Source organism: Cenococcum geophilum (genome assembly GCF_001692895.1).
Source record: "Cenococcum geophilum 1.58 unplaced genomic scaffold K441scaffold_1, whole genome shotgun sequence".
Classification (NCBI taxonomy): Eukaryota; Fungi; Ascomycota; class Dothideomycetes; order Gloniales; family Gloniaceae; genus Cenococcum; species Cenococcum geophilum.
The window spans coordinates 5,480,388-5,505,616 of record NW_027137559.1 but is presented as its reverse complement, the minus strand read 5'-3'; the positions used below and the strand labels follow the sequence as shown (position 1 = coordinate 5,505,616).

Below are 25,229 nucleotides of genomic sequence, written 5' to 3'. Positions count from 1 at the left end.
TCGGAGTGGAACGGATCTGAAGGCAAATCCACTCCACCAAAATAACGATTTGACGCCAGGAGCACTGTGGAGCTCCAGTGTCGATATATGGCACGTGCACAAAGTAGCAGAAGTTCTCTTATCTTATCATTATATCACTGCACGTGATATCATGTATAGTCACGTGCATATATACGGTCACGGACTCATATACCCCTTACTTCTCTTAATTTCCTTTTCGGCCCCTCCCCCTTACGCACCTACCTACTATTACTATATTAGCCTTAGTTACAACTCTACTGGGCTTAGCTACTACTATATTAGGTATAGTACTCGCACTTTTGGAGCTCTAAAGCCTCGAAATCCACTCCACGCCAATGCAGATCGGCTCCAACCATTCACGCCAAAACGCCAAAAAGGCTCCGATCCAAATACACCCTCCTGTCAATTCCGGTTGTTAGCGCAGCCACGTCTGCACGACCTTTTGTAGGGGAAGTTTTGCTGTTTAAGGGAAAGTACGGCCGTGCAGATGTGGCTGCGCTAACAACCGGAATTGACAGGAGGGTGTAGATCACTGTCAGGATCAACGAATTAAGTAAGTCTCATAGAACTCAACTACGATATGTAGGTTTGAAGGTTAACACACTAGGAGTCCGGCCCACTCCGTGCACGGTCCCACTCAATGCACACCAAAATCAAATATTACCAAGCCTCGATTTGAGGCTGTAGAGTCACATACAATTGATAAAATAGTCTAGATTTTTGATGTAGTAATCTACTAAGTCTCCTCATTTGAATAAGCTATCGTATGAAATTTTCCGACCGTAGGAAGTCGTTAAATTTAGCGTTAAGTGCGAGAAGCCCTAGATATAACCACTCCATCTACCTCCTCAATTGCGACCTTTAAAATAACAATAAGAGATTGCCTAGTAGCTTATTTCTTCCGTCTACCTCCTTTCATCAGCTTAAGGTCATTTTAAAGCTATAGATTTACTGCGTGGGCGTATATAGCCTCCTCTCTCTAGCGGCGTTTTTCAGCAGCCTCCTTCTCTCGTTAAACCTTAGCTTGTATTTTATCCTGCTTCCTCTGTACTATTGCAAGTTATCGTTCTTCCTTCGCAAGTTGCTTCTAAATCTTCTCATCCTGTCGGCGTACCTCCTCTTAGTATTGTAGTTGTTTGCGCTCCTCTTAAAGCTCTTTCACTCGCTCGATTTTTAAGGGGCTAAAGAACATAGCCTTGCAGTCAGTTTCTGCACGTAGTTTATTAAAGAAAGGCTTACCACGAGCTCTTTTCTTCTTCTTATTACTAAACGCCTTTTAGAGGCCCTTATTTTTAGAGCGGAGGAGAGCAATATCAGTAATAAGCTTAAGAACTGTATTTTCGAGCCTTTTGGCCTGCGGCTCTGTAACCTCATTAACTATGTCTTGTAGAAGCCTACGCACCTTCCTCCAGTCGCTTACTAAGAGGGCTAAGGTATTTAAGTCTCTTAATAAAGGCCGAGAGGCTATTTTGCCTTACGTTTATTAAGTTTTAATAGCGCTAAGAACAACCTCTGGATTAAGCGGATTAAGCCCAGTATTTATCCACCTACTAAGTATATTATTCCTAGTAAAGGACCTATCATAGGCAGCATAAAATAGACGGAAGAAATCGCGTTTTATGACGGAGGAAAGGCCCTAACTTTTGCAGATAAGATTATTAAGTTCTTAGCTGTAATAAGTGCTAAGAGGAGAGAAGTGTCAGGTGACGAAGTCACCTCGCCTATATGTATTGTTCCGCACAGCCGTGTCTGGCATCAAGCCAGTCACTTGCTTACCTTTTGTAGGTTTGTGTGGCTGAGTGGTGCGGAGCTTATCACCTCACAAGAAGAGACTAATGTTAAGAGGTTATAGTCGGTGGGTTAAATAAGGCGGAAATACAGCTACTAATATCCTGTGCTTATAACACTAGTTAAGGAAGTTTATATTAACATAAGATCCGTGCCCATTTAATATTAAGAGCCTCTAGGATCTTCCGCCTTTAGTCTTCTTTCTTATTTCTACATCAAAAAGGGTAGTAAGCCATAAAAATCCGATCTTGTCGTTCGTCCAACCTATTATAGTAGATAAGAAGAAAACCCGGTGTTATTTAGGGTTAAAATCTTAAAGCTAGGTGTCTATATAAGTAGAGGTTGTAAATAGTGTTACGCGCAGAGCGTATACGGCAGGGGCCGCATAGCGTAGCGTAGGTCACCTGACCACCTACGGCCCGATAGATAGTCCGACCTCAGCCCCCCCCCTATTTAGGCACCGCGATCCTTACGATCCTCTGCGAATGAAGAAGAAATCGATTGAAACCAAAAACCCCCCCCCACCGTGACCCGAACACTAGGAATCCTAGAGGTTGCTAGAAATAGCTTAATAAATTAGGCCTAGAGGGAGGCTTATTCCGTCGGCGCAGAGGCTTACAATTACTATAATCTACTCTCTATTACCGTCTTAACTAGTGCTAAGAAGCTTACCTTAAACCGCTTCTAATTTGGAGTAGATTCTCTTGCTCTTATTAAGTACGCCGATAAAAAAGCCCTTTTTATCCATATTGTACATATTATGCACCTTAATCCTATACTTCTCAATTTTCTCCTTTAATAACTCGTAAAAGAGCTTATACTAATATAGATTATCAGCCCTTTTACGGGCTATATCAGCCAGGGTTAAATAGCTTAATTTTATCTTATCCTTATGGCGCTCAATAAACCGCGAAACCTAGTTCTTTTTAGGCGTTATTCTTAAGATCTTAAAGGTGAAATTTCGCACCATTTGAGGTGTAGGAGGTAGGCCACGTTTGGTAAGAAGATTAATATACCCAAGAAGAGTCTTCTCCTGCTGTATTAATAGAAGAGATTTTATTTCCGTCGCATCCTCTCTAGCGCGAGTAATCTGCCAATGACGCCGCGAAAGCGTAGAACGAATGACATTAAATTCTTTAGCTGTCCGAGTGTAATTAGGAGGATCTTGCAGCTCTAATGCAGCAAGAGCGGCGTCAATTGGGTCCATTTTGATTGTATACGATAGAGTTGAATTTTTGGTGTTTTTTTATTTTGGTGTGCATTGAGTGGGACCGTGCACGGAGTGGGCCGGACTCCTACCGGAGGTGATTAGCAAATATTTTCATCTCCAGAGATACTTGCGTTGCTCATTGATGCATCCAAAAGGCGAAAGATAGAAGCCATGAGGAATGAATACGGAGACGGCGCAAAAATGTATTTCTCTTTCCTTTTTGGGACTTAGTGGATACCCCCCATAAGGTCGCCAAGTTATGGGGCTCTATCGGCTAAGCAACAAGGCTTTAGGCGGAGGTAACTCCTACTAAGCTCCTAGTAGAGAGATAATAGAAAGCAAAAGGACAGGGACAGGATTTCTTATAGTCTTTTCTACCATTTTCTCATTACCTAATAGTTGTTAGTAACTTAGTATCTTACTAAGGAGCTGTAAACCCCTAGGGGTTTATAAACTACTAGGACATAGCCACTAGTACATGTTAAGCCACCTGGGAAGGATTCATGTATATAGAACTACAGCGCCATAGCCTAGAGGCTGCATGCGCAGTATTGTACGTAGTATAATACAACGGATGTAAAAAAATAAAATAAAAAAAGGTTTTAGGCGGTCTATGTAAGACCCGCCGAAGCCCCAAAAGGGGCCTAAAACCTCAGCGACCTTACGGGCGCCTTATGAGGGAAACCGCTAGTCCCGAGGCCGCTGTTTATATTTCAGCCGTGAAAGAAGAGCAAGCAATATATTCTTTACCCTAGTGTACCTTCTCGTAACTCGCAAAAGCTCTAGAGCTCCAGTAAACAATGTTATGAGATGACTACAACCACCATCTTCAATCCAAACGCACCACAAGGAGATTAAGAGAGGGAACAAACAAACCTTTCCAACTTATCAAGTTCTCCAGACGTACTTTTACTTTTGCATGAGCAAAACCAACACCAATTCAATGATACTTACTATACAGAGGACGAAGCAAAAATAGATCCCCCCCCCCACTCACTCCCAGGTCCACCCTTTACACATTTCACTCACTCATCACCAAGACAAGACTCTCACAAACGATCACAAACTCCTTTCCCTTCCCTCGTCTCTTGTCTATGCAACTGAAAAAAAGGACCTATTTCTAGTTGGATATCATATCTCATAGCCTGTCTACCGTCTCCTAATCCTACAAACCCTGAACCTCAAAGACAAAGAACGCTAAATCTACTATCCCTCACAGAACCAAGGAGGGACTCTAAAGAAGAAAAAAACCTAAGAGCAAAAAAAGAGAAAAAACCGCGATCGACTGAACAGCTCCACCACTAGGTCCCAGCCCGAGCGGCGCGTCCCAGCCCTCCATCAACGGTGGCCGCACCTCAAGCAGCCGATCAAAAGCCCGCTTGAGCAACAGTGCCCCTCCTCACAGGACTACTGCTGCCGCCCGCGCTGCTGCCCTCAGCCGAATACCCGGAGTCGCGATCCGCATCATCATCGATATCGATATCGAACCCGGCATCGACCTCGTCCTCGACCTCCGCGCCCGCCTTCCCCCCCGCCGTGGCGGCGCCCTCATCCCACGCCTTCTGCAGCGCGCCGCGCGTATTCCACCGCAGCGTGCGCGAGATGCTGTCGAACCACTCGGTGGGCTGCGACAGCACGGTCGGGAAGGGGTACTGGGACGCGGCGATGGAGACGTGGTCGCCCTGGCGCAGCTCGACGCGGCCCTTGCCGTCGAAGGCGCAGTAGGCGGTCGCGCGGCTGTTGCGTGGCACCGCGACGCGCAGCAGTATGCTGTCGTTCAGCAGCATGGGCCGGAACGACAGCGTGTGCGGGCAGATGGGCGTCAGCAGGATCGCGGGGATGTCCGGGTGCACGAGCGAGCCGCCGGCGGATAGCGAGTAGGCGGTCGAGCCGGTCGGCGTCGAGAAGATACAGCCGTCCGCTTGCACGACTGTCAGCAGGGCGTTGTCGCCGTAGAGCTCGAGGTTCGACACGTACGGCGATGGGCCGCGGTCGATGACGAGTTCGTTGAGCACTTCGAATTGCTCGGCCTCGATATGGGAGGGGCCTTGATCAGGGCCGGATGATGAGGTCGGCTGTGCGCGGTATACTGTGCAGGTGAAGCGCATGCGTAAATTTACGCGCATTCCGGCATCGCCCATGATTTTGTTTAGAGACTCTTTGTACTGGTTGAACTCGAAGTTGGTGAGGAAACCAAGGCTGCCAAGGCTGAAGGAGAGGATCGGGGGTACAATACGCTGGAAAAGCCAGCTCGTGTAAAGAACAGTACCATCGCCACCAAGGGTTAGAACGAGGTCAAATTTCTCCGGAGAAGTCCAACAAAGATCTGGAGTCCAGAATCGCAGCATGTTCTCGAAACGTGGGTCTTTTTCAAGGAGGGAGTTAAGTCCGAACCGCTTGGATTTTCGCAGTTTGTGGTCCACGTAGACATTTATGCCAACATCAGAACCGTATCGCGGTGTTGTCAGGAGCCATTCGGCAAGTTCTCGCGTGAGGAGTACCAGTTGGTTATCGCGTGCCTTGGTTATGATCATGATATTTTTCACCGTCATTTTGATTGGTCTGCGCTGTAACTGCTTTGATACTTCCCGCACGCTCGTTGCGGTCTGCATCAGCCTTGAATGTGATATGCTCTCATCGTCCTGAATCTCTTCTAAAACTTTGTCGATATTGACCGCGTCGTCGAATTTTTTGTGGAAAAAGCAAGGGGAGGCAAGAGCAGCAACTTTGTTTGCTGAAAAGGTTTCTGTACTCAAATGTAGCGCCGAAATTGCTTCTTCTAGGCGGCTTTCTAGAAGAGACTCGGAGCCGTTTCTTGCCCTGTCCTCCTCTTTCCCTGATAATACGCCGTGGATCGACGTTGTGATAGACATATTAGATGTTGGCGGGGGGCGGGATTGTAATGCTTTCAGTATTGTCTGGCGGGGGATTGAATCGATCGAACAAGCGTTTTTCCGGTGCTTTTGAGTTCTGTGGGAGCTAAACGATTTTTGTTGCAGGGCAGTGAATCCTTGCGGGGCCGGTAGGGCAGAGGCGATTGCCTCGTTTGTCCGTATGATCTCGTCCGAGGCCTTGCTTATATTTCGGTCAGGCTCAGCGCAGGATGGTGTAGAACTGGTGGTGTCGAGCGGGTTTATAAATGCGGCATTGTGCTGTGCTGTATCTTCGAGAGACGGTGAGGGAAGAGAACGGGCCGGTTCGGATGGAAGCGTTACAAGCGACGGCGTGTCGTGAGCAGAGGGAGCAAAGGGAATTTCGGGGTTAAGTTCGGAGAAAGCATTGGATTGTGGAGAAAGGATCTGGGTCGTGTTATTAAGGTCGATACCCCGGTCCAACATGATTAGACGGTTATTATTATGCGAGACTCCGGACCGGCTGGGAGTTACGGTACGGGTGAGACTTTAAATATACTTCGGCAAGCGGAGGTGGCGGCGGCCTTTGCTCTGATTACTCGCTTCACTAGGGCGGCAGAAAGAACGTAGCCAGACGTCACAATCGGCTGCAGAAGCGTGTGTGGTGCAATGGCCAGTAAGCGGGCGGGAATGCAAAAGTGGAAAAAGGCTGATGGTGGGCTACTGCATGGGACAAAGCGAGGGGACTATCAAAGTGACAGTGATGCTAGTGATGCGAGTGATGCAGTGATGCAGTGATGCGAATAATGCGAAGTGATGTGACGTCTTCTGCAGAGACGCCGAGGGAAATGGATAGAGCGAATAGAAACGAATAGAACAAAAGAGTCCGGCTCAATCCAACAATCAAAGAGGGGATGGAAAGAAGAAATATCGAAGGAAAGAAGAGAATGTGACCGCTTGGGGTCCGTGCAGACTCGGAAAACCACGAGACGAGTATCAAGAAGAGATCAAGGCATCGAGCGATATAAGCGCTCAGGCTCAAGTCGACGACAGCGATAAAGCCTCAGCCAGGGTGAATCACAGACTGTGTCACTTTGCGTGGGTCCTCGGGCAAAGCTTCACAAAAGGTAATGCAACAATGGTCCTTCGCAGCTGGTGCGCACCATCTCCTAGGTTACAGCTCATACATGGCTCTAGCGTTTTGCCCCCATGTGTGAAAGAAGTTCCACAGCGCTTCCAGCCATAATTACATAGGGGGGTTCGTTTGAGGGAACATACCAGCTCGAGAGATGCTTACTATCCCTTTACTATCCCTCAGGTGAGGAACGTCAACCTCCCATCACTACCCGTGCGGAACATTTCCCTTGGATTCACACCCCGGGCGCTTAGTAGAATTTGCCGGCGTCAGATATTCTCCGAGGCCAAACGGCCGCGCCTGGCGGGTGAAACGATCAAGGGTCCACTCCTTCGTCGCGTCTTGTCTCGTACCTAATTATGTATCCCAACTGTGTCCACGCATCTTACTCAGTCGCGAATCTTGCAACAACAATCCGTGCCAAGTAAATCCAAATCTCGCACCCGCCTTTGGGGACACGGTTTAACCTTCCGCGGCCCTGGAAATCATACAGCTCGGAAACGCCTGCCGTCTTCCCTTGTGCCGCACTGCACGTGGTCCATGGGGGAAGAGGCTTGCATATGTGCCTGTGCGGCGAGCTCTGTTCGATTGTGATGAACCTTGTCGATTATTGGTAGTCGCAAATCTGTACACACCCTCCTAAAGGTCAATGGAAATGCAGTCTCCTCAGGCTTCATCACATCTTGGCTCGCATAATCTATATTCAGAGTCACCTCTCCCGTCGCCTTCAGCATCATCCTGCCTTGTGACAAGGCTGAATACTAGCCAGGCCTGATTTGCTGGGAAACGCCCTAAGAGAGCTGTTTTCCATCGTCGGCGCTTGAAAGATGGGGGCCGCGTATGTTATTCGCCGATAACAATATTTCATGCTGTTGGTATGCTTCTGGGAACTATTCGTCTTAAAGACCGTGATTCATGGTCCAAAAGCAACTAAGAAAGATAATGCCCTTGTTTCCAAACTCGGGCCAGGAAGTCTGTTGCGCTGAGCTTAAACGCTCCTATTGCCATCCACGAGAGACGCGCTAACGCTTCTTTCATGTTAATCGACGATTTCGTCCGTTGAGGGACACATCACTTTCATGTCTCAGCCTTGCGATATGCATTCGGGTATGTGCATTGGTAGATTGAATTGGAGCTAAGCAAGTAGTTGTCTGATTCTGGCAAAGAACATGTTGAAAGTCGACAGACGATAGAGCAGTCTTCCTGCGTTGTTGTAAATTTGATCAGCGTGAACTTCAAACTTTTTTCTATCATGAAATGCTCCCTATGGTATCTATGGTTGTGACATGCGTAATAAAAGATCAGCTCCGACACCGACCACCAAACCCTCTATCCAGCAGTACGAATTACCGCAAAGCCTTACGAGCAAACGTGGGCAATACGAATGCCGCCTCGTGGATCTCCTTGCTGTAGTATTTGCACAGCTTCTCCTCCTCTTCCTGAGACCATGTTCGAAGCGGTTTCTTCACGTCTCGGTTGGCATCCTTGCAGCAGACCATAAAGCCGATCTGGCCCGAGGGATAAGTTGGGATAGTGGTATAAGCATACTCGACAACCGGGAAGACCTCCTTGCAGGACTTCTTAAGGTTAGCGATCAAACGCATGTGGAGCCATTGATTCTCAGCTTTATATGTGGGATGAGGAAGTTAGCTTGTGCGGGAAGTGTCACCTATATGGTGCTGGGTGGATCATAAAAAACAGCAGAGGGTTGGGTATCGGTGGGGGCTTACAACCTTGCGTGGTGATTACACCACCGTCCCGAAGAGCATTATTCAGGAGCTCGAAGTAGGGCTTTCCGAAGAGAGCCTCTGCCGGGCCTTCTGGGTCGCTGGAGTCGGTGATGATAACATCGAATTCGTTGGTGCGATCTGCGAGGAACTTGAAGCCATCGCCTACAATGGTCTGAACATTCGGGTGCTGGAAGCCAACTGACATCCCCGGGAGATATTTCTTGGAGAGACGGATGACAGCCTAATGAAAGTGTCAACTGGAATGCCCGTGTTCCGATTAAGACTGAGCTGCCTTACCTCATCAATATCGCAGAGAATGGCTTCTTTGACGCATTCGTGCTTGACTACTTCACGAAGAACGCCACCATCACCACCTCCGATGACTAAGACCTTCTCGGGGTTGGGGTGAGCATTCATGGCTAAATGAGTGATCATCTCCTGGTATCTATCTCACTATCAGCCTTCCGGTCTGTTTTCGTGTTTCCTTGATAATTGTGCCCTACGAGAACTCATCCCGCTCAGTGCATTGGATGACATTATCCAGAACCAGCACAGTGCCATAGTCACTAGATTCGAATATGAGGACATCCTGGTATTTGCTTTTCTCGTGGTGAAGGACATTGTTGACCTTGAGAGTCATGGCTTGACCAGGCCACATGTCTGAGATTTCACGGAACCAGCCATCTGAAGTAATGAGTTGTCAGCATGAAGGCCATTTTGCTGGCGATAAGAAGTTCGTGGATTGAGCACTTGAATTGAGGAATGGCTCTTACCGACGATCGTGGGGTGTGTGATATCTCCCATTTTGTGCTGAAGGGTGCTCTTGTCCCGAACAAAGTGGTAAAAAGTGTGATAATTAGAAAACAAGAGAGAAAGCACAGAAGGACGGAAGAGGCGGGGGGAAGAGAAAGTTTGACAGCGGAGGTATATTGATTGCCAGCGCGGAGGCAATTGCGAGGTTTTTGTTTTACGCCTGCGACAGCTGATTTTTTGCCTGCGTCATGTCCCCCGCGGTTGGGCGTTTGGAGGCTAAGTTAATGCCAAAAAGGGATTCCGCTGCCGAGGTCTTGGCATCGAAAGTCCTTGTGTTAACATCAAGTCTTCTTCTGGCATCGTGCGGTCTTCTAATCCGACAATGTTTCTTCCAGGGCTCACATCAGTTCAATTCGCTAGATACGTACCATCGTATTCTCCTTTAATCCCCCCCCGGTGCATCGGTGGGAATTCACACCGATCGCGGGGCTAGGCCTGCTTATGTTTTAACTCCATGATAATGGGAGCCTGACACCCTTCTCGTCTATACTAACTAGGTAAGGCTGCCAGGTATGAGCTTGTTTAAAAGGTCATGAATACCTCTAGACAATGGTGGGTAAGACAGCAATTATGGAGCAATCCAACGATATTTTGAACCCAGCGAATACCAACACTAAGCAACCCCCTGCTTGGTTCCTTAAGGAATTGACAGAACTTGACGAAGTGACTCGAGAAGTCTTCGAGAAGTACAGTGGACTGTCCCCAGACGCTGTGATACCCCATATTGTAGAAGTGGTATGTGGATCCCTCTGCTACGGCTAATTCACACTGATTGAATGAAAGAGAAACCGCGCTTTTGACGTGGTAAGTATTCAACAAACTGGTTTTGTTGTCCGTCACAAATTCTGATCTTCCATTCGAGTTTCCTTATCCATGTATTGGTCTCTTTCGGTTTCTCGATTTAGGCATTCGAAAATCGCCTCAGTATTCCGAAGTCCTTCAACGTTTGAAAGATGGACAAAGCTTCCTCGACATCGGCTGTTGCTTTGGACAAGATATCCGCAGGTTGGTAAGCTATTGCAGTATCTTTCTTCCCTAGATTACATTCTTAATATCTGCGTTCTAGGTAGCAGATGGAGCCCCATCAGAGAACACCTATGGTTCAGATCTGGTAATGGATTTTATAGAATTGGGGTATGATCTCTTTCTCGACAGGGAAACGCTCAAAACCAAATTCATTGCGGGGGATGTCTTCGACCCGGATGCATCCATTAAGCAACTCGATGGAAAGATTGATATCATCCATGCTGCGTCTTTCTTCCATTTGTTCAACTGGGATGGACAGGTCAAGATTGCCAAACGTTTTGTATCTCTTCTCAACCCAGAGGCTGGAGTCCTCGTTATTGGGCGACAAGTGGCCAATGTTGAGGCGGGAGAGTATTCATTCTCAGGTAAGGCGCGGTACAGGCACAACGACGAATCGTTCAAGCGGATGTGGAAGCTAGTGGGTGATGAGACCGGAACCAATTGGCAGGTGGATGCGCGTATCTCAGACAGTACCCTTTTGAAGAAACACGGTTCTCTGTTTGAACAGTGGGCTCCGCCGGGATCATGTGCCCTGTCGTTCACAGTTCGGAGATTGTAGGTGCAACTTGATAGCCTCATAGCTTCTCATCTCATTCAACATGAGGTGTCAAGCTTCTTGTAGGTAGATTCTTCGCAGAATATAGTTTCCCCGAATCTTGGTGTCGACCCATTTTGTTCGTAATTCACATTGATCGGAAGTTGCTGTCGTGAGTAAAAGTGAGCAGTATAATATCTGTTCATTAATTGCACGAATATTCTCTAGTCTATGAAATTAGAATATTGATAGGTGTAAATGGACAAGGGGGAGGTCATTCCTCCAATATTCTAAGCAAATACGCCAAGATTTCGTTGTCAAACACGATTTCGCGTACTGACCATCAGGGACACTTCTCGAGAATAATCAGCTGGCCATAGACCGTCGTCTGCGATATCCAATAATACCTCTCTAACCTCCTATCACTTTTGCAGCAGGCCTTCATACAAATATGGACCCCTATTCTACGGAAGGAGGTACAATTCCCTCCCATATCATTCTCCAAGTTTAATACTCACCGCGTAATTCCCAGAGCTCGTAAACATCCACAACGCATTCCATGCCGGGCAGTACGACAAGGTCGTCTCCTTTGACACATCGGCCTTCTCCTCCTCAAACGAACTTCCCGCACGGGTACTCAAGCTGCGTGCCAAGCTTGCACTCGGCCAATTCTCCGACGTCTTCTCGGAAGTCAAAGGACAAGACAGCGTACCGGATCTAGCGGCTGTCAAAGCGCTTGCAGAGTACTCACAGGACCCATGGGATAGCGACGAAGCAGTACAGGCTGCGCAGGCACTGGCGCAGGAGCAAGGAGATAATTTGACTGTCCAGTTGCTCTGTGGAACAGTATTGGTGGATGCGGGGTTGAGTGAGGAGGCATTGGCGTTATTAGCAAAGCATCAGGGATCTTTGGATGCGTAAGGCTTTCAGGATTTTGGAGATATACGGAGGTTAAATGCTGACTCCTGGAACGCAGGGTTGCACTCATTGTACAGATACATCTACAGCAGAACCGGTCTGATCTGGCTGCGAAGGAGGCGCAAAGGGCACGGAAATGGGCACAAGATAGCTTACTAGTGAATTTGGCAGAATCGTGGGTTGGACTGCGAGAGGTACGTATCATTGGAACACTAGCCTTAAAGCCGCGGGCAAGTGCTAATAATCATTGCAGGGCGGTGAGAAGTATCAACAATCTTTCTATGTCTTTGAAGAACTAGCGCAAGCTCCCGCGACCCAAGCCGTGCACTCTCTTGTTGGCCAAGCGGTTGCCGAATTGCACCTTGGTAGGCTACCAGAAGCTGAAGCTGCGTTGAAGCAGGCGATAGCACTTAATCCAAAGAACCCAGACCTTCTTGCGAACATGATTGTGCTCACTACGATCTTGGGTCAAGATACAGAGGAGCTGAAGGGCAAGCTGACAGAGGTGCAACCAAAGCATCAGCTCTTAGCAGATTTAGTAGCAAAGAACGAGGCATTTGAGGCGGCGAGGGCCAAGTACAGCCCGAAATTCGAGCCTTGAGAAGTGGGAATGAAGAGGATGAGGATGAGTTAACGCAGGGCTAGATTATGAGAAATCACTTGAGAATATGACATCGAATATGCCGCTATTGGCATAATGATGCAGATATACCTCCCATGTATCCTTACCTGATACTCCACCAACGCCATACCGTAGCATTATTTCAAAATCGAAATTTTGGTAAGATGAACACTATTGAAAATGCAAGGAACCATAGCGCCGCTATTAATGCATAGAGTTTTATCCGATTCCACCAACCTTTGCCTTCTGTCATGCGTTTTAGTGTGCCAATACGCTGTCCTGCTGCCGCCATGCCCGTCGTGTTTTTGTCCAATCCCTCAACAGCTCGGTTCAATATCGTCTTCTCCGACTCTAATGTGCTACCAAAATGGATTGACTGCAACTTAAGAGCTTGTGCCATGGAGAGCAAGGAATTTGTCAGCGCCTCTTGCTCGGTGCGATTATGGGAGAGAAGGCTTTCGGTTTGAGCGAGGTTAGGATCGCCAAATTGGGTATTCGCAGGGAAAAGGGACGCGCTCGTAGTTGTACTGGTATCCACTGGGGCAGTTGCGGGCTGGGAACGCCGTGAACGGAGTGTGGATGTGGGGCTCGCCGCCGCTTCCTGAAGTGCCTGATCTCCTCCAGTGTTCACCTGGTTGATGGTGTCTGAAGTATTCCGTACCGCTGGCGCGTAGGAAGGAAAGAGGTCTTCGTTCTCATCTTCTGATACCGAACCATCATCGGACTCATCGTCCAGCTGATTCAGTTCATAAAGACGCTGGTTTAGTTGCTTTATGAGGTTGCGTTTCGACTGCAGGTCTGCTTGAACTGTCTGCTTTCGCGATTGAACTTTAATGCTCGCGCTGTCATATTCAAGGCGCAAGAGAAGTGATCGCGCATATTCGAGATTCTTGGAAGCTGTTAGACGAAGGACTGTAGAGAGAGGGCTTGTCCAAAAGATTACCTACAGCACCGACTTTGGTCCTTTCATAGCTGGATTTCCGAAGGTTAGGATCTGCTTCTGGGGAAAGTAAAGTATGTTCCAACCGTGAGAGTAATCGGGTCAGACTTATTGCAGTGGTGTCTAGCTGGTGGGTAGCGGTTCTGGTCGTCATAATTGAGAAGTCTATGTTGAATACTTTAAACGTGTCCTGCTCGGTGATGTCAATCGCGAATAGTCTTTCGTTTGGCTTTCCGGGTATTTTGCTGAGTCATCCAGAGCACCTTCCTTAACGTGTTTTATCACTCATCCGGTAATATCAGTCATCCGGTAGCCCCAAAAACCACCAAAAAGTGGAAAAACTGCACCTTGATATCTCGACAACGGCTTAATAATAAATTCCAAAAAATTATAATTGGCCTTTTATACGTATATTAAGACTTTTAGTAAAGTTCTAGTGTAATAAGCCTGGCCATTATTAAAATATTGGGTTTTAGCCCCCAATTTTAAGCTAAATTGCGATATTTTTAGAGCTACTTAATAGATTATTTTTTAAATCTAATAAGAGGTTTAAAATAGGTATAAAAGGCTAATTATAAAATTTCGGAATTTATTATTAAGCCGTTGTCAAGATATCAAGGTGCAGTTTTTCCACTTTTTGGTGGTTTTTAGGGCTACCGGATGACTGATATTACTGGATGAGTGATAAAACACGTTAACGTGTTCTACCACTCATCCGGCCACCCCACCAAGACGTGTCTTCGTACCAAAACAATAATGTCATCAATTTAGAACTCTAAATTAGACTGCTTATTGGCATGTAATGGAATAACTGTACGAAGACGCGTCTTGATGTTGATGGGGTGGCCGGATGAGTGGTGGAACACGTTACACACTCCTACCCCTTCTTATCAAGGCGTCTTCTGTAGGAGAAACCTTAGGATGCTAGTTTGTTGGTGTTTTGTTGATCAACAAAGGGCCAATGATTACAGTAAAGGCCTGACTTAGTCACTGAGGCTAATCAAAAATATTTATGTCTTCCTTCTTTTCAGAGCATTGCAACATTCTTTAGTATATTTTCTTGGATGAAAACAAATATACAAACTGCTTACATTACATTCATCAATGCATTAGAAACTCGGGAGGATAATACAATGGAAAAGACCGGAAATTCACTGTCAAAGAACAACGCCATGGAACACCACATCAACCAGAACTTTATGTCCGTTCAGTCACTATTTCAAAACAATTCCTTCGAAGGGAAGCCAAATTTAACCTCCCCACCCAAGTTTTATCTACTGCTTCAGAGTAGTTATGTCGCGTGGTTCCTTCGGCTTTGGATCCTGGAGGCTTGTCGGACCTCTGGTAAAGCTATTGAACAATTAGAAACTGCACACTATATAGAAAGACTAGTATATTGTGTACCTATTCCACCAGGAGCCGATAATACCGGGAGAACCAATCTTCGCATCTTGAAGACTAGCTCGACGAGTTGTGTGCTCCTCTGTCTGTGGTCTTTTAAGGGCTTCGAGGGTCGCAAACCTCATTGTACCAGAGGACTGCATGGAAATAGAATTAGTCCTATTTGTATAGAGAGAATATGCGTAGCGTTGATGCTATGGCTGAAGGCCAAGTGAAAGATATCTAGATGAAAGAAAGCTAACGTACCCTTCTACGCTCCGTTGGGGATAATGGAGGTGAAGATCCAATGGAATCTTTTCTTTCGGGAGCTGGCGGATCTGGCGTGCTCGAGATAGGGCTGAAGTTCTTATGGTTTTGCGAAGAGTACTTCTGGTGGAATGGAGAAGGCATTTCGATAATGTTTGAATACAATGGCAGTTTGGCCTTGAGGTGGTGTTATGGAGATATCTGAGCACAAGACTCTGGGGAGTGATAAGGGATTGAGATGAGGAGTCCCTTCTAACATCACATCAAGCAATCACCAACGTGACACATTACCTGCCAATCGCACCAATGAACTCACATCTCAGCTTCCCCGCACCTTTATGGCATGTCCTAGACCCCGCTGTAAGTAATGAATTCACAAACAGGGTTAGATATTTAAGCTACGGTATAATCACTCCTCCTACACCAATAGGCATTGCTATTGATATAGTATACTAGTATTTGGTACCGTACCGCCTTGTTTCTTTGGTGGAAGCGTCTCTTTGGCTAACTAAACAAAGTAGTCAGCGCGATCCTGACTTCCACCAAATCACATTGCCATCATCCCATTTTATATGTGAGTCAATTACCATCCTAAAAAGCATGTAATTGCGTGTTCTAGCCTGCCATAGAAAAGGACTTTGTCAACAAGAGGTAATGTGAGCATGTGGCCATGCTTAGAATCTTGGGGTTTTTGGTTGGCCTAAGAGTTTTTCAGGTTGAAATAAGTACGTGGTATATCTTTGCCACGTATTTCAGGCCACGCCAGGGCTAATTAATACAAATTCGGAGTGATGTTGCAGATTCTCTCATGGGCTAAGTAAGAGATAGAACGTGACATCATTGCCAAGATAAGGATTTCGCTTAGCGTCATTGCTTGGCCATGACCCATCACGTGTTTTCCCCACTGAACCGAAAATTTCTCTTCCACGTTTCCCCTACCACAACAGGATCTCACACCCATCTGTTTTCGCTATTCCGTCACCAAGCCTGCTTCAACGCTGATCAGGAGGCCTCTATCGGTCAATTGAGACAGTCGCAGCTTTTCCGGGCCCAATGGCTGGCATTTCTGCTAGAGCAGGACGGGGCGAATCCCTTCCTGGTTTCTTAAGGCTCTGTGTTGGGCATCAATACCTGCCAGGGTCAAGTTTAGGGCAGCAAAGGGCTCCTCGTCGCCTTTTCCCTCGAAGATGGCATTTCCAACCATCAAAAAGTGTCTTCCCATCGATCCAGATATTGTTCCTGGAATATCACCCTTACGGATCTCGGAATCAATCGAATTGCTATTATCGGCATGACTGCCAATCTCTACTGGAGAATCAACGTCGGTACTAGTTAGCAGTGCAGCTAAATGCATTTGCGTGTTGGCATGCGCGATTTCCGTATGAAAAGGACACCCTCAACACGTTTGACAGCTTAACCATGTCCTTTTCGTGTGTTGTTCATCTGCGCGCCGCTTCTCGAAAATTCGCATCGATGACGGCACCCCTCTTTCCTGAAAATCTGGTTTAGGGCTCAACGAACCTCGGGATTATGCGAGATCGCCAGGAGTATTGTCTCACGGCAATCTGAATGTCAATCTGAATATAAAATGATTCTTGGTATGTTAAACTCAATTTCATTACTAAGCTTCGCTTCTATCTTGATGATACACCTAAGCATAGTTCATCCGCAGATCCATTGGATCGCTGGGGACAAAAAACACCATCATCTTTCGCTCCTATCTGACATCTTAGCCTTACAAGCGACTTGTCTGCCACCCCTAGGAAAACAAGTTGCTAATCTAGACTTGTATCTGCAGGCGGAAGTGAACGGCTGCTAGCTGCTCACTTGTATTCCGGTCACGATGAGTGACACAAATCCACTCGTGGCTCCCGTGCCCTACCCTGGATAAGAGCTAAAGGCTATTCTTGGGCAACAGCACCGGTAAGTACCTTGCCAGCGTCGTAGGGACAGCTCTAGAATGCATCTTTCCTTCAAACGTCGCAGCCGCCGATGTCATTTAGCGCAACGTACTTGGATTGTGATTGTTGAAATGCTTTTTGTGAGACTCCAGCACGCTTTCGACGGCGGCTGCAGTTCAGGCGGCTGTGTCAAAATGCAGCTTCCCTCGAGCTCAGCAAATGGCACAAGAGGTGGCCTAAATCTCGTAGCGGCAGGCTGGGGTAAGGGACCCAAGCAGTACCAACGCTTGACAGATGAACGGAATGGCCGGTGGGCCAGCAGACTTGAGTCAATCAATCCCTCACATGCTTTGAATTTGAGCCATATTTGTTGAATATACATGGTATCGTACTGCGCCAAATGCTCAATAATCTAGATAATGAGCGGGCTGTCTCTCGAAGACAACGGGCCGATCGCAAACCCGCACAAAAATTAGCGCAGTAGGGTCTTCAGAGCGGCTGGAGGGTACGCGCGTGGCGGCTTGCTCGACCCGCAGCTCCTTCAATCCTTCAATCATCTAGCCCGTAGTGGCCACCACTTCTGGAAAGATGCAGTGCAACGCACAGGCTGCGCTCACCAAGCTGCCAGAACTGGCTGTGGTCGCCCAGCGGGTGAGCTGCATGGCACCGAGGGACTTATATCCAACCAGGGAGCTTTGGCGCGCTTCCTCCTGTTGCTGCGCCCGTGCCGTCCCGCCTTCACCCTCTCACGCTTCGAGTTTAAAGAGCATGGCTTTCCCCGACCAGCCAATCTGCCTTGGACGAAGAAAGCTGGGAAAAATGGCCCCACCTTGCCTTGGACAACTCATCACTGCCTTCACCGGCCCCTCGACTTACTTTTCAGTTGCCTTCCCCGCTCCCCTCCCCCTCTCTTTTTCTCCCACCACTGCCCTCGACACTTTACAATTCAAAAATTAAAAGATTGTTCACTACAGTCCTACAATCACAACAACTACACAAGCAATTTCCCGCAGATTTGAGATTGAGAATTAAGCAAAGAGCGCCCCTGCTCAGGATGAAATATCAGAGCCGCGACAAAGGAGCCCATACCAGGTACTTGCCCGACGGTCCATTTTCCACCTTTCCATCTCTTTTATTTTATTTCTTGAAAACCATGTAGTTTGCCTGACATGTACCAATGCTTTCTTTCTCGTCTATGTTTTTTTGCTTTGCCGCCATACAGTTCAAAAGCCACAATCCATGGACAGCCAGGCGTTTCCCACCGCGGATTGCTCCAATGCCAGCAACCCAGGAATTTGCCGAGGAGGCATACCGTTTTCCCTTTCTTTTCACTCCCTGCATGGTTTTTTATCGAATCAGGAAGCTAGATTCAGGATGGCTGTCACAGATGCTTCAAATCCCGTTTGCCTGCCTGTGCGGCCTGCAACACTGACGACCGCTTCTATGAGGACGATGTATGAATTCCGCCTGGAATGGTTCCACGCCGATGACTGTGCAATTAGGCCTTCAGCAACCACTGATAATTCTAGGACCAGACCATGTGCCACGCGCAGTGTCAGAACAATGTCCGCCACACTAGGATGTAAACTGGGTAGGACAATATGTATTTTTCGAACCAGTCTTTAGCCACAGACATATGCTGGCTTCACAATGATACCCTGCGGACTTGTTACCTTCCCATTGAGTTACTCCGGTTAGGCCAATAGACCAAGCCTTTCATCATTCCCATAGGATCACGAGCCAGGTTTACATCTCCATGATGTGGAATTCTCAGTCCAGGATTGCTCGCCGCACTCGCCGTCGAATGCTGGTTGTAGATAGGATTTTGGTTGGACGGTCTACTCTCCAAAGTACGTACACTAAGGCTTATGTATGCCTACTCTGTCCAACCAGACTTTGCTGGTGTATAGACTGACTTGTAGCCTGCTTATTGAAGCTATCAACAATACCGTAAGCTTTGCGTCACGAAGAGTAGTGGTAGATGGGACCGTAATTTCAGAAGCGGATCCGTGATTGTATTTTTTGCCCGGAATGAATCGGAGAAAGTCCCCGTTCCGTTACTGGATTAGGCCAAGGACCAACGCCTCATACAAATGAAGAACAGGACAACTTGAGCATCCCCTGTCTCGTTAGTAGAAGGCGGTTTGCCAAGCGAGAAAGGTCCGTGTATGGCAACACTACTTACTTTTTCGACCTCTGCTCCTGGTTCGTCTGAATTTGCTCTCATTGGGTTTCTGCCCCGCTAACTGTGTCATGCAGACCCTTACCCTGGCATGGCTTACTGGCTGTACTAACGATGGCGCTTTGCTTTCCGTATTCGAAGTCGTGCATTTAGTCTTGTTTCTTTTTTTGTCTTATTAAATGTCCTGATTACGTTCTGGCACTAACCACCAACCTTCAGCGAGCTTCCTTCCGACGAATCTCCAGTTGGAAATATTTCTTTCTTCAATCCATTGGCCGTACCATTGTGGAATCAGTCCGTTGAAGGAGCGCCCATCTCCGGGAAGGATCTCTTTTTTGTTTCCCAACAGGAGTTTCCAGACATGACGGGGCATCTCCCGGAATCGTTTCTTCCCAGGGATGATATTGTCTCCATCTCGTCTAGTACGGGCGACAGTGGCTATAATAGCCAGTCAGACGCTACCCGGCGACTTACAAGTGCTACTGAAGGTTACCAAACCAGGAGTTCTGAAGAATCTAGAAGCCGGATGGTTGAACCATTCCTAGGAAATAGCATGTATTCGCCTTCCTTGAGCCCAGATAGTCAAAATGCTTTCCATGGTTCACAATCCGACGTGAACCAGATGCTGCTTCCGCCTGCCACAGGAGATTCGGACATTGGGGACAATCCTTTCGGAATGTCTGACTTCGCTAACTACTCTACTGGCCAGGGCTACAGCCAATTTGACAATTCCGCTCTTCCCCGCTTCTTCACTCCTACAAGTGAGGTTGAGGTTGCTCAAAGCTGGACTTCTGACGCCCAGACTTTTTCTGCACCCTTCGCTGTTCGTGCAGTGGATGCGAACACTTCTTTTTCTGCGCCCTTCGCTGATCGTGCAGTGGATGCGAACACCTTCCTCCCATTCCGACAGACACCTCAAATGAGTCGCGACACCATACCTCAGTCCTACTACCCACCTTATGTCTATCAGAGTCAAGATGCTCCCAGAAGCAATTTTGGAGTTCCAGCCAACTCAAATCAACGGCGGCCTCGCGCCCGCAGGCCCCAACTTGACACCACTTCGTTGAGTTTGGATACTGCGAGCGAGTCGACGCCTCTCTCTGCCGGTCAACATGATTCTCGGAGAACGTCTAATACCGAACAGGTATTTAGAAGCTTTATGTCTGCTTCAATGATGTCGCCAACATGCAGTGTCATAAGCAATCCTCAACATGCGAGCATTGCTGGAAGCGATTTTACTGAGCAATCGACCCATTTTGTAGACATCTCAAAGTTAGTGTACCGCAATACGTCTAAACTATAACGCTAACATTTAAACCAGAGTTGAAAAAGAAGAGTCTATAGCTGGATCAATAGTCGCACCTTCTATCAAGGACGATGATTTGGAAGAGGAAGGATTTTCACCGAGCCAGAGCTCAGCAGCCCAAAACTCCTTAGAGGAGATCGAGGGAAAGTTAGCACGCACGCATCCTCTCTATCAGGCGCAGCAAAAAGAAGATAATCTTTTTCACTGCCCCAACGAGGGCCAATCTGGATGCACTCACAAGCCTACAAAGCTCAAGTGCAACTATGAGTAAGCTCTCATGTTTTAATTTCTTTTTAGGTGCAGGGTAACTAATTTATTAATTAGCAAATACGTCGACTCCCACCTAAGACCCTTTAGGTGCAAGGTCAAGTCTTGTGTAGGAGTTCAATTCTCCTCCACTGCATGCCTCCTTCGACATGAAAGAGAAGCACATGGAATGCATGGACATGGCTCCAAGCCTCATCTATGCACTTATGCAGATTGTGAGCGGTCACTGCCTGGTAATGGGTTTCCCAGACGCTACAACCTCTTTGACCACATGAAGCGCGTACACGATTATACTGGCTCTACTTCCCCACCTGAGCAGGTTCCACCACCAGTCCAACCAGCACAACCCGGACCCAAGCGCCATAACAGCACTCACAAGCGCAAGCCAGCCCCTCCAGTTGAGGACATGACCAAGAAGCGCCAAAAGGCGACTACTACCAAGGCTCCATCAGCTGCCACTGCAGCTGCTTCTACCCAGCATCGATTAGCTCAGGAGAAACAGAAGTTGCAGAGTGAATGGGCCGAGCGGAGAGTGAGGCTGCAACAACGCCTTGAAAATATACAAGGTCCTCAAGATATAAACAGTCATCTCCAGGCCAATGAGGATCTTGCTGCTCTTAGCAAAATTGCCGCAAGGCTCAATGAACTCGGATGAATGCAATACCGAGTACTTTTCAGTAGGTTCTATAATCTGGAAAGATCCCTATTCGTACTGAACATTGCAGGGTTTGTACCCATGCCATGGATCAGCCAGGAATGTTTCTGCTATGGTTTCGCATGATTGCCATCATGCCCTTTTCTCTTGTTCTTCAAGCCCGGATTCAAGGCCACTGATTACCATCGGGAGGACCTACCATCTATCCCGGAACACATCCCGCCCGGATTTGCCATGGACATATCCTGTCATTGCCAGAGACCAGAAGGACTGGAATGACCAAGGATTGTTTTTGCGGAGATGAAGCTTGAGGACTTCAATATATGGAAATCGCCACAGCACAGATTTGCCATCGTGATGAGGATCGAGATGCCCATTATACCAACAAATTGTCTGGTTTTTATTATTTGTCGTATATCGCTCTTGTGTAGTAGCCGTTTTATGCTCTGTAGTTTAGACATAGAAATAGCGTTCTCGCCTTTGTATTTCAGCATTATCTGAAAGGTAGTCAATTACGTAGATTTTAGTAATCAAAAATTTTATACTTGAAAAAGTTGCCTAGATGTGTCTGTGAGCCCAGGGTGACAAATCGAGCGCCGTAGTGATGCGAGACCGGTTTAGATTACTATTTTCCTGCAGCTAGCGTACGTCATTAACAAACGCCCACTCTGCCTTACTTGCAGACCATTCAGCACTGACGAAAAAGTATCCGGGCTCACCGAAAATGTACTGCATTTTTGCAGTTTGTATCACCATCCTAGAGTATAATATTTAGAGTGTGACATAAATTGTAAAGATATTAGAGTTCTATAAGTGAGCTTTCTTTGAATAAAAGTTACAAAAGTTGTGGTGGTAGAGAATAAATATAGTGGGAGTTCATATCTTTCGGTACATCGCTTGGGCCGGTGACGTTTGCGGAGGGACCTTAACCTTGGAACTCTAGACTTCGCGACATTATCTGCTTCACGCTTCGCATGCAGCCTGCTAGGTTCTTATATCAGACTGCTATCCGTATCCACGCCCGACCTCTTATTCTAACAAGCTTCTGCCACTATAAATCTTACTTAGGTACCTTAGCAATATACCAAACTAGAACCATGGCCTCCGCAACCTCTTTCTTCGACTTCAAGCCCAAAGACAGTAAGTTCTTTCCAGCTACCTGTTACTCTTCACCGTTATCAGGCCTCTAACACACCTTACCTGCACAGAAAAGGGCAATGAATACCCTCTTGCACCGCTCAAGAACAAAGTGATCCTCATCGTTAACACCGCGTCCAAGTGTGGCTTCACGCCACAGTTCACCAGTCTCGAGAAACTATACAAAGACCTCCAGACGACCCACCCAGATTTCATTATCCTCGGCTTCCCCTGCAATCAGTTCGGTGGTCAGGATCCGGGCTCTAACGAGGAGATCCAGGAGTTCTGCCAGATCAATTATGGCGTGAGCTTCCCCATGCTCGGCAAGATCGACGTGAATGGTGAGAAGGCAGAGCCATTATGGGAGTGGCTGAAGAGTGAGAGGCCTGGATTGATGGGCTTGAAGAGAGTGAAGTGGAATTTCGAGAAGTTTTTGATTGGGAGAGACGGCAAGGTTAAGGGCAGGTGGGCAAGCACCACAAAGCCAGAGAACTTAAGGGAGGCGATTGAGAAGGAGTTGGTTGTAAAGCCAACCGAGGCATAAAGGGAGGTGGGATAGAAGGAATTGGGCGGCGTTAGGGCTTAGGGTCTCTCTTCGCCTCTGCGCCGATTGCTAAGACATTTTTGAGGATATCCACTTCGCTCATAGTATTAGTTAGCTTCAATTTGTATTACGACTACATCTATTTTATTTGGTCAAGAATCTGATTCATCAATCAAACGGTACTCTTCTTAGCCCTTCCATGCCCATGCGCTTCCTCATCTCTTGTGCAGCGCCAATACTACTCGGAACCTTTATTCCGCAACAGTCACCCCACGAATTCGGCGTATGCACATGCTTCATGCCATCCTTCATGATCACAACTTCCCCTTCTGCCTCTTCCTCTTCCGACCGGACCCCGCTCTCCTCCTCCGTGCTCATGCCATCTACAGCTGGCACGAGCGAACCGAACAGGAAATGCTGCATTACCGGCAACTTGCCGAGCACCTCAGCCACAAACATCTTCCGCATGCCGCCCTCGACTTTCTCCCAGCTCTTCGCCGCGCTGATGTCATCGAGCATAGGACTGTGCCACCGCAGCCCCTCCACGTTCTTCACGTTGTTCACGAAAGCGACTTGATCCAAGTATATGAAATCCTTGCCGTACTCCTCCAGTATCAAGTTCTGATGTATCGACTTTGGACGAATGAAGGGGTGGTGTAGCAGCTGCGAGGCTCCGAAGAGAAATGGCAAGAATTGGTAATCGTCAAGGCCCCACACGCCGTGCGAACCCGCAGGTTCAAGGTAATATGTCGCCTGCACGGCTCGTATGAGCCTCAGGTAGCGCGGGAACACATGCAGCACGACTGCGGGGAAGGTGGAAGGCGGAAGGCGCCCCAGCCGGTTCAGGCATAGCAGCCACAGGAAGAAGTTGAGCTCATGTCCAGAGCCGTAGTCGATGCGCGTGCGATTCCCAAACGCGTTGTGTAGGTATACCGATATTTCGCCGACCGCGTGAGAGTCTGTGATGCCGAGTTCTTTATGCCAGGCGACCTGTGCGTCTCCCACGCTGTCAACGAAGGTCTGGAAGGCTTTGTTGCCGAAGCGCGACCCGCCTGTGTCTTCGGGTGGGCATTTCTGGAGAATGCCTTCGGCGAGGTCGAGGACGTGTAGGATGGCTATTATGGCAGGGTCGAGGTCAGAAGCTTTGATGGCGGAGACTGGCGTGTCGCGCACGCAATCGGAGAGGGTGAATACGAAGGAGAGGAGGAGCGAGTAAGTAGGCGAAGCTAGGAACAATTCGTGATCGCGTGGAGAGAGGATGCGCCGGCTTGGGCGGATGAACTGCCAGTTCTCTAGGGAGGGCGGTGCGGGGAGTGGAGGGGCTGTCGGCGGCGGCGCTGATTGCTCCTGCTGAGGCTTTGGTTTCGAACGAGGTGTCAGACGTGGAAGCTTTGCGGATAGGTCTGGGGGTAGGGATGTAGGTTGACTTGGCAGTGTCATGGTTGAGGATATTTGGTTGTTGTTTGATGATAGTTATGTTCGTATGCAAGAGCTCTAGATTTCTTGCATCAGTTAACTCCGAAACGGTACAGTCGGCCCGTCCTCCGAAGCAGTGTGGCCAAAAATAACGCGTTTTAAAACGATTACGATATTGTAAAATACGATAAAATATCCGATAAAATCCAATATCGATTTTTTTCGGTATATAGGTATTTAACTATTCCTAGCCCCTTTTAGAAAGAACTTCTAAGAATATTACTCCTAATCCAATCCTCTACACGAAGCTCTGCACGAAGCTCTACACGAAGCTCTGCGCGAAGCTCTGCACGAGGCTCTGCACGAAGCTCTTCACGAAGCTCTGCACGAAGCTCTACGCAGAGCTCTGCGCGAAACTTTATAGGAGAGTCTCGCAGGGCCAATTAATTTTTGGTGTTTTATAGATATACGCACGTATAATGCACGTATATTTTATAACTAATAAGAACGTAAAGGTTGCGCGCACGATAGACTAACTGAACTAATAGCAGCCATATAATATCTACTTCCTGTTTTAATATCCT

At 47.6% G+C, this 25,229-nt stretch overlaps 12 protein-coding genes across 12 annotated transcripts; 5 read left to right on the top strand and 7 right to left on the bottom strand.

Moving 5' to 3' along the window:
- Positions 1-2,725: 2,725 nt before the first annotated feature.
- On the bottom strand, positions 2,726-3,016 carry K441DRAFT_531462 (uncharacterized protein; the record flags this gene model as incomplete). The annotated part of the gene is made up of 1 exon (XM_067642203.1): positions 2,726-3,016. One exon carries the CDS (start codon positions 3,014-3,016, stop codon positions 2,726-2,728), a length of 291 nt encoding a protein of 96 aa, XP_067510562.1.
- Positions 3,017-3,421: 405 nt separating this feature from the next.
- Positions 3,422-6,780, bottom strand: K441DRAFT_702081 (ATP-NAD kinase; the record flags this gene model as incomplete). The annotated part of the gene is made up of 2 exons (XM_067653389.1): positions 4,577-6,780; positions 3,422-3,440 (listed from the first exon to the last, which is right to left on the bottom strand). The coding sequence occupies exons 1-2, from the start codon at positions 6,355-6,357 to the stop codon at positions 3,422-3,424; spliced, it is 1,800 nt and encodes a 599-aa protein (XP_067510561.1). The 5' UTR covers positions 6,358-6,780.
- A 1,330-nt stretch (positions 6,781-8,110) lies between these two features.
- K441DRAFT_600189 (spermine synthase) lies at positions 8,111-9,884 on the bottom strand. Its single transcript, XM_067645186.1, has 5 exons — positions 9,510-9,884; positions 9,240-9,420; positions 9,034-9,181; positions 8,740-8,977; positions 8,111-8,630 (listed from the first exon to the last, which is right to left on the bottom strand). The coding sequence occupies exons 1-5, from the start codon at positions 9,538-9,540 to the stop codon at positions 8,353-8,355; spliced, it is 876 nt and encodes a 291-aa protein (XP_067510560.1). The 5' UTR covers positions 9,541-9,884; the 3' UTR covers positions 8,111-8,352.
- Positions 9,865-11,343, top strand: K441DRAFT_650642 (uncharacterized protein). The gene is made up of 4 exons (XM_067647067.1): positions 9,865-10,284; positions 10,333-10,353; positions 10,412-10,558; positions 10,616-11,343. Exons 1-4 carry the CDS (start codon positions 10,099-10,101, stop codon positions 11,132-11,134), a joined length of 873 nt encoding a protein of 290 aa, XP_067510559.1. The 5' UTR covers positions 9,865-10,098; the 3' UTR covers positions 11,135-11,343.
- A 218-nt stretch (positions 11,344-11,561) lies between these two features.
- On the top strand, positions 11,562-12,629 carry K441DRAFT_532462 (coatomer subunit epsilon; the record flags this gene model as incomplete). The annotated part of the gene is made up of 4 exons (XM_067642236.1): positions 11,562-11,586; positions 11,643-12,027; positions 12,087-12,222; positions 12,282-12,629. The coding sequence occupies 4 exons, from the start codon at positions 11,562-11,564 to the stop codon at positions 12,627-12,629; spliced, it is 894 nt and encodes a 297-aa protein (XP_067510558.1).
- A 163-nt stretch (positions 12,630-12,792) lies between these two features.
- K441DRAFT_600179 (uncharacterized protein) lies at positions 12,793-13,744 on the bottom strand (the record flags this gene model as incomplete). Its single annotated transcript, XM_067645185.1, has 2 exons — positions 12,793-13,539; positions 13,598-13,744. The coding sequence occupies 2 exons, from the start codon at positions 13,742-13,744 to the stop codon at positions 12,793-12,795; spliced, it is 894 nt and encodes a 297-aa protein (XP_067510557.1).
- An 840-nt stretch (positions 13,745-14,584) lies between these two features.
- On the bottom strand, positions 14,585-15,589 carry K441DRAFT_691930 (uncharacterized protein). Its single transcript, XM_067652522.1, has 3 exons — positions 15,238-15,589; positions 14,995-15,128; positions 14,585-14,940 (listed from the first exon to the last, which is right to left on the bottom strand). The coding sequence occupies exons 1-3, from the start codon at positions 15,379-15,381 to the stop codon at positions 14,865-14,867; spliced, it is 354 nt and encodes a 117-aa protein (XP_067510556.1). The 5' UTR covers positions 15,382-15,589; the 3' UTR covers positions 14,585-14,864.
- A 1,192-nt stretch (positions 15,590-16,781) lies between these two features.
- Positions 16,782-17,582, top strand: K441DRAFT_650637 (uncharacterized protein). Its single transcript, XM_067647066.1, has one exon. The coding sequence runs from the start codon at positions 17,198-17,200 to the stop codon at positions 17,510-17,512; it is 315 nt and encodes a 104-aa protein (XP_067510555.1). The 5' UTR covers positions 16,782-17,197; the 3' UTR covers positions 17,513-17,582.
- Positions 17,583-19,536: 1,954 nt separating this feature from the next.
- Positions 19,537-21,697, top strand: K441DRAFT_650634 (uncharacterized protein). Its single transcript, XM_067647065.1, has 4 exons — positions 19,537-20,592; positions 20,642-20,893; positions 20,951-21,570; positions 21,619-21,697. The coding sequence occupies exons 1-3, from the start codon at positions 19,682-19,684 to the stop codon at positions 21,546-21,548; spliced, it is 1,761 nt and encodes a 586-aa protein (XP_067510554.1). The 5' UTR covers positions 19,537-19,681; the 3' UTR covers positions 21,549-21,570; positions 21,619-21,697.
- K441DRAFT_650633 (uncharacterized protein) lies at positions 21,619-22,096 on the bottom strand. Its single transcript, XM_067647064.1, has one exon. The coding sequence runs from the start codon at positions 22,040-22,042 to the stop codon at positions 21,797-21,799; it is 246 nt and encodes an 81-aa protein (XP_067510553.1). The 5' UTR covers positions 22,043-22,096; the 3' UTR covers positions 21,619-21,796.
- A 266-nt stretch (positions 22,097-22,362) lies between these two features.
- K441DRAFT_650632 (glutathione peroxidase 1) lies at positions 22,363-23,544 on the top strand. Its single transcript, XM_067647063.1, has 2 exons — positions 22,363-22,688; positions 22,757-23,544. The coding sequence occupies exons 1-2, from the start codon at positions 22,646-22,648 to the stop codon at positions 23,227-23,229; spliced, it is 516 nt and encodes a 171-aa protein (XP_067510552.1). The 5' UTR covers positions 22,363-22,645; the 3' UTR covers positions 23,230-23,544.
- Positions 23,398-24,669, bottom strand: K441DRAFT_532677 (Phosphotyrosyl phosphatase activator; the record flags this gene model as incomplete). Its single annotated transcript, XM_067642246.1, has 1 exon — positions 23,398-24,669. One exon carries the CDS (start codon positions 24,667-24,669, stop codon positions 23,398-23,400), a length of 1,272 nt encoding a protein of 423 aa, XP_067510551.1.
- Positions 24,670-25,229: the final 560 nt, after the last annotated feature.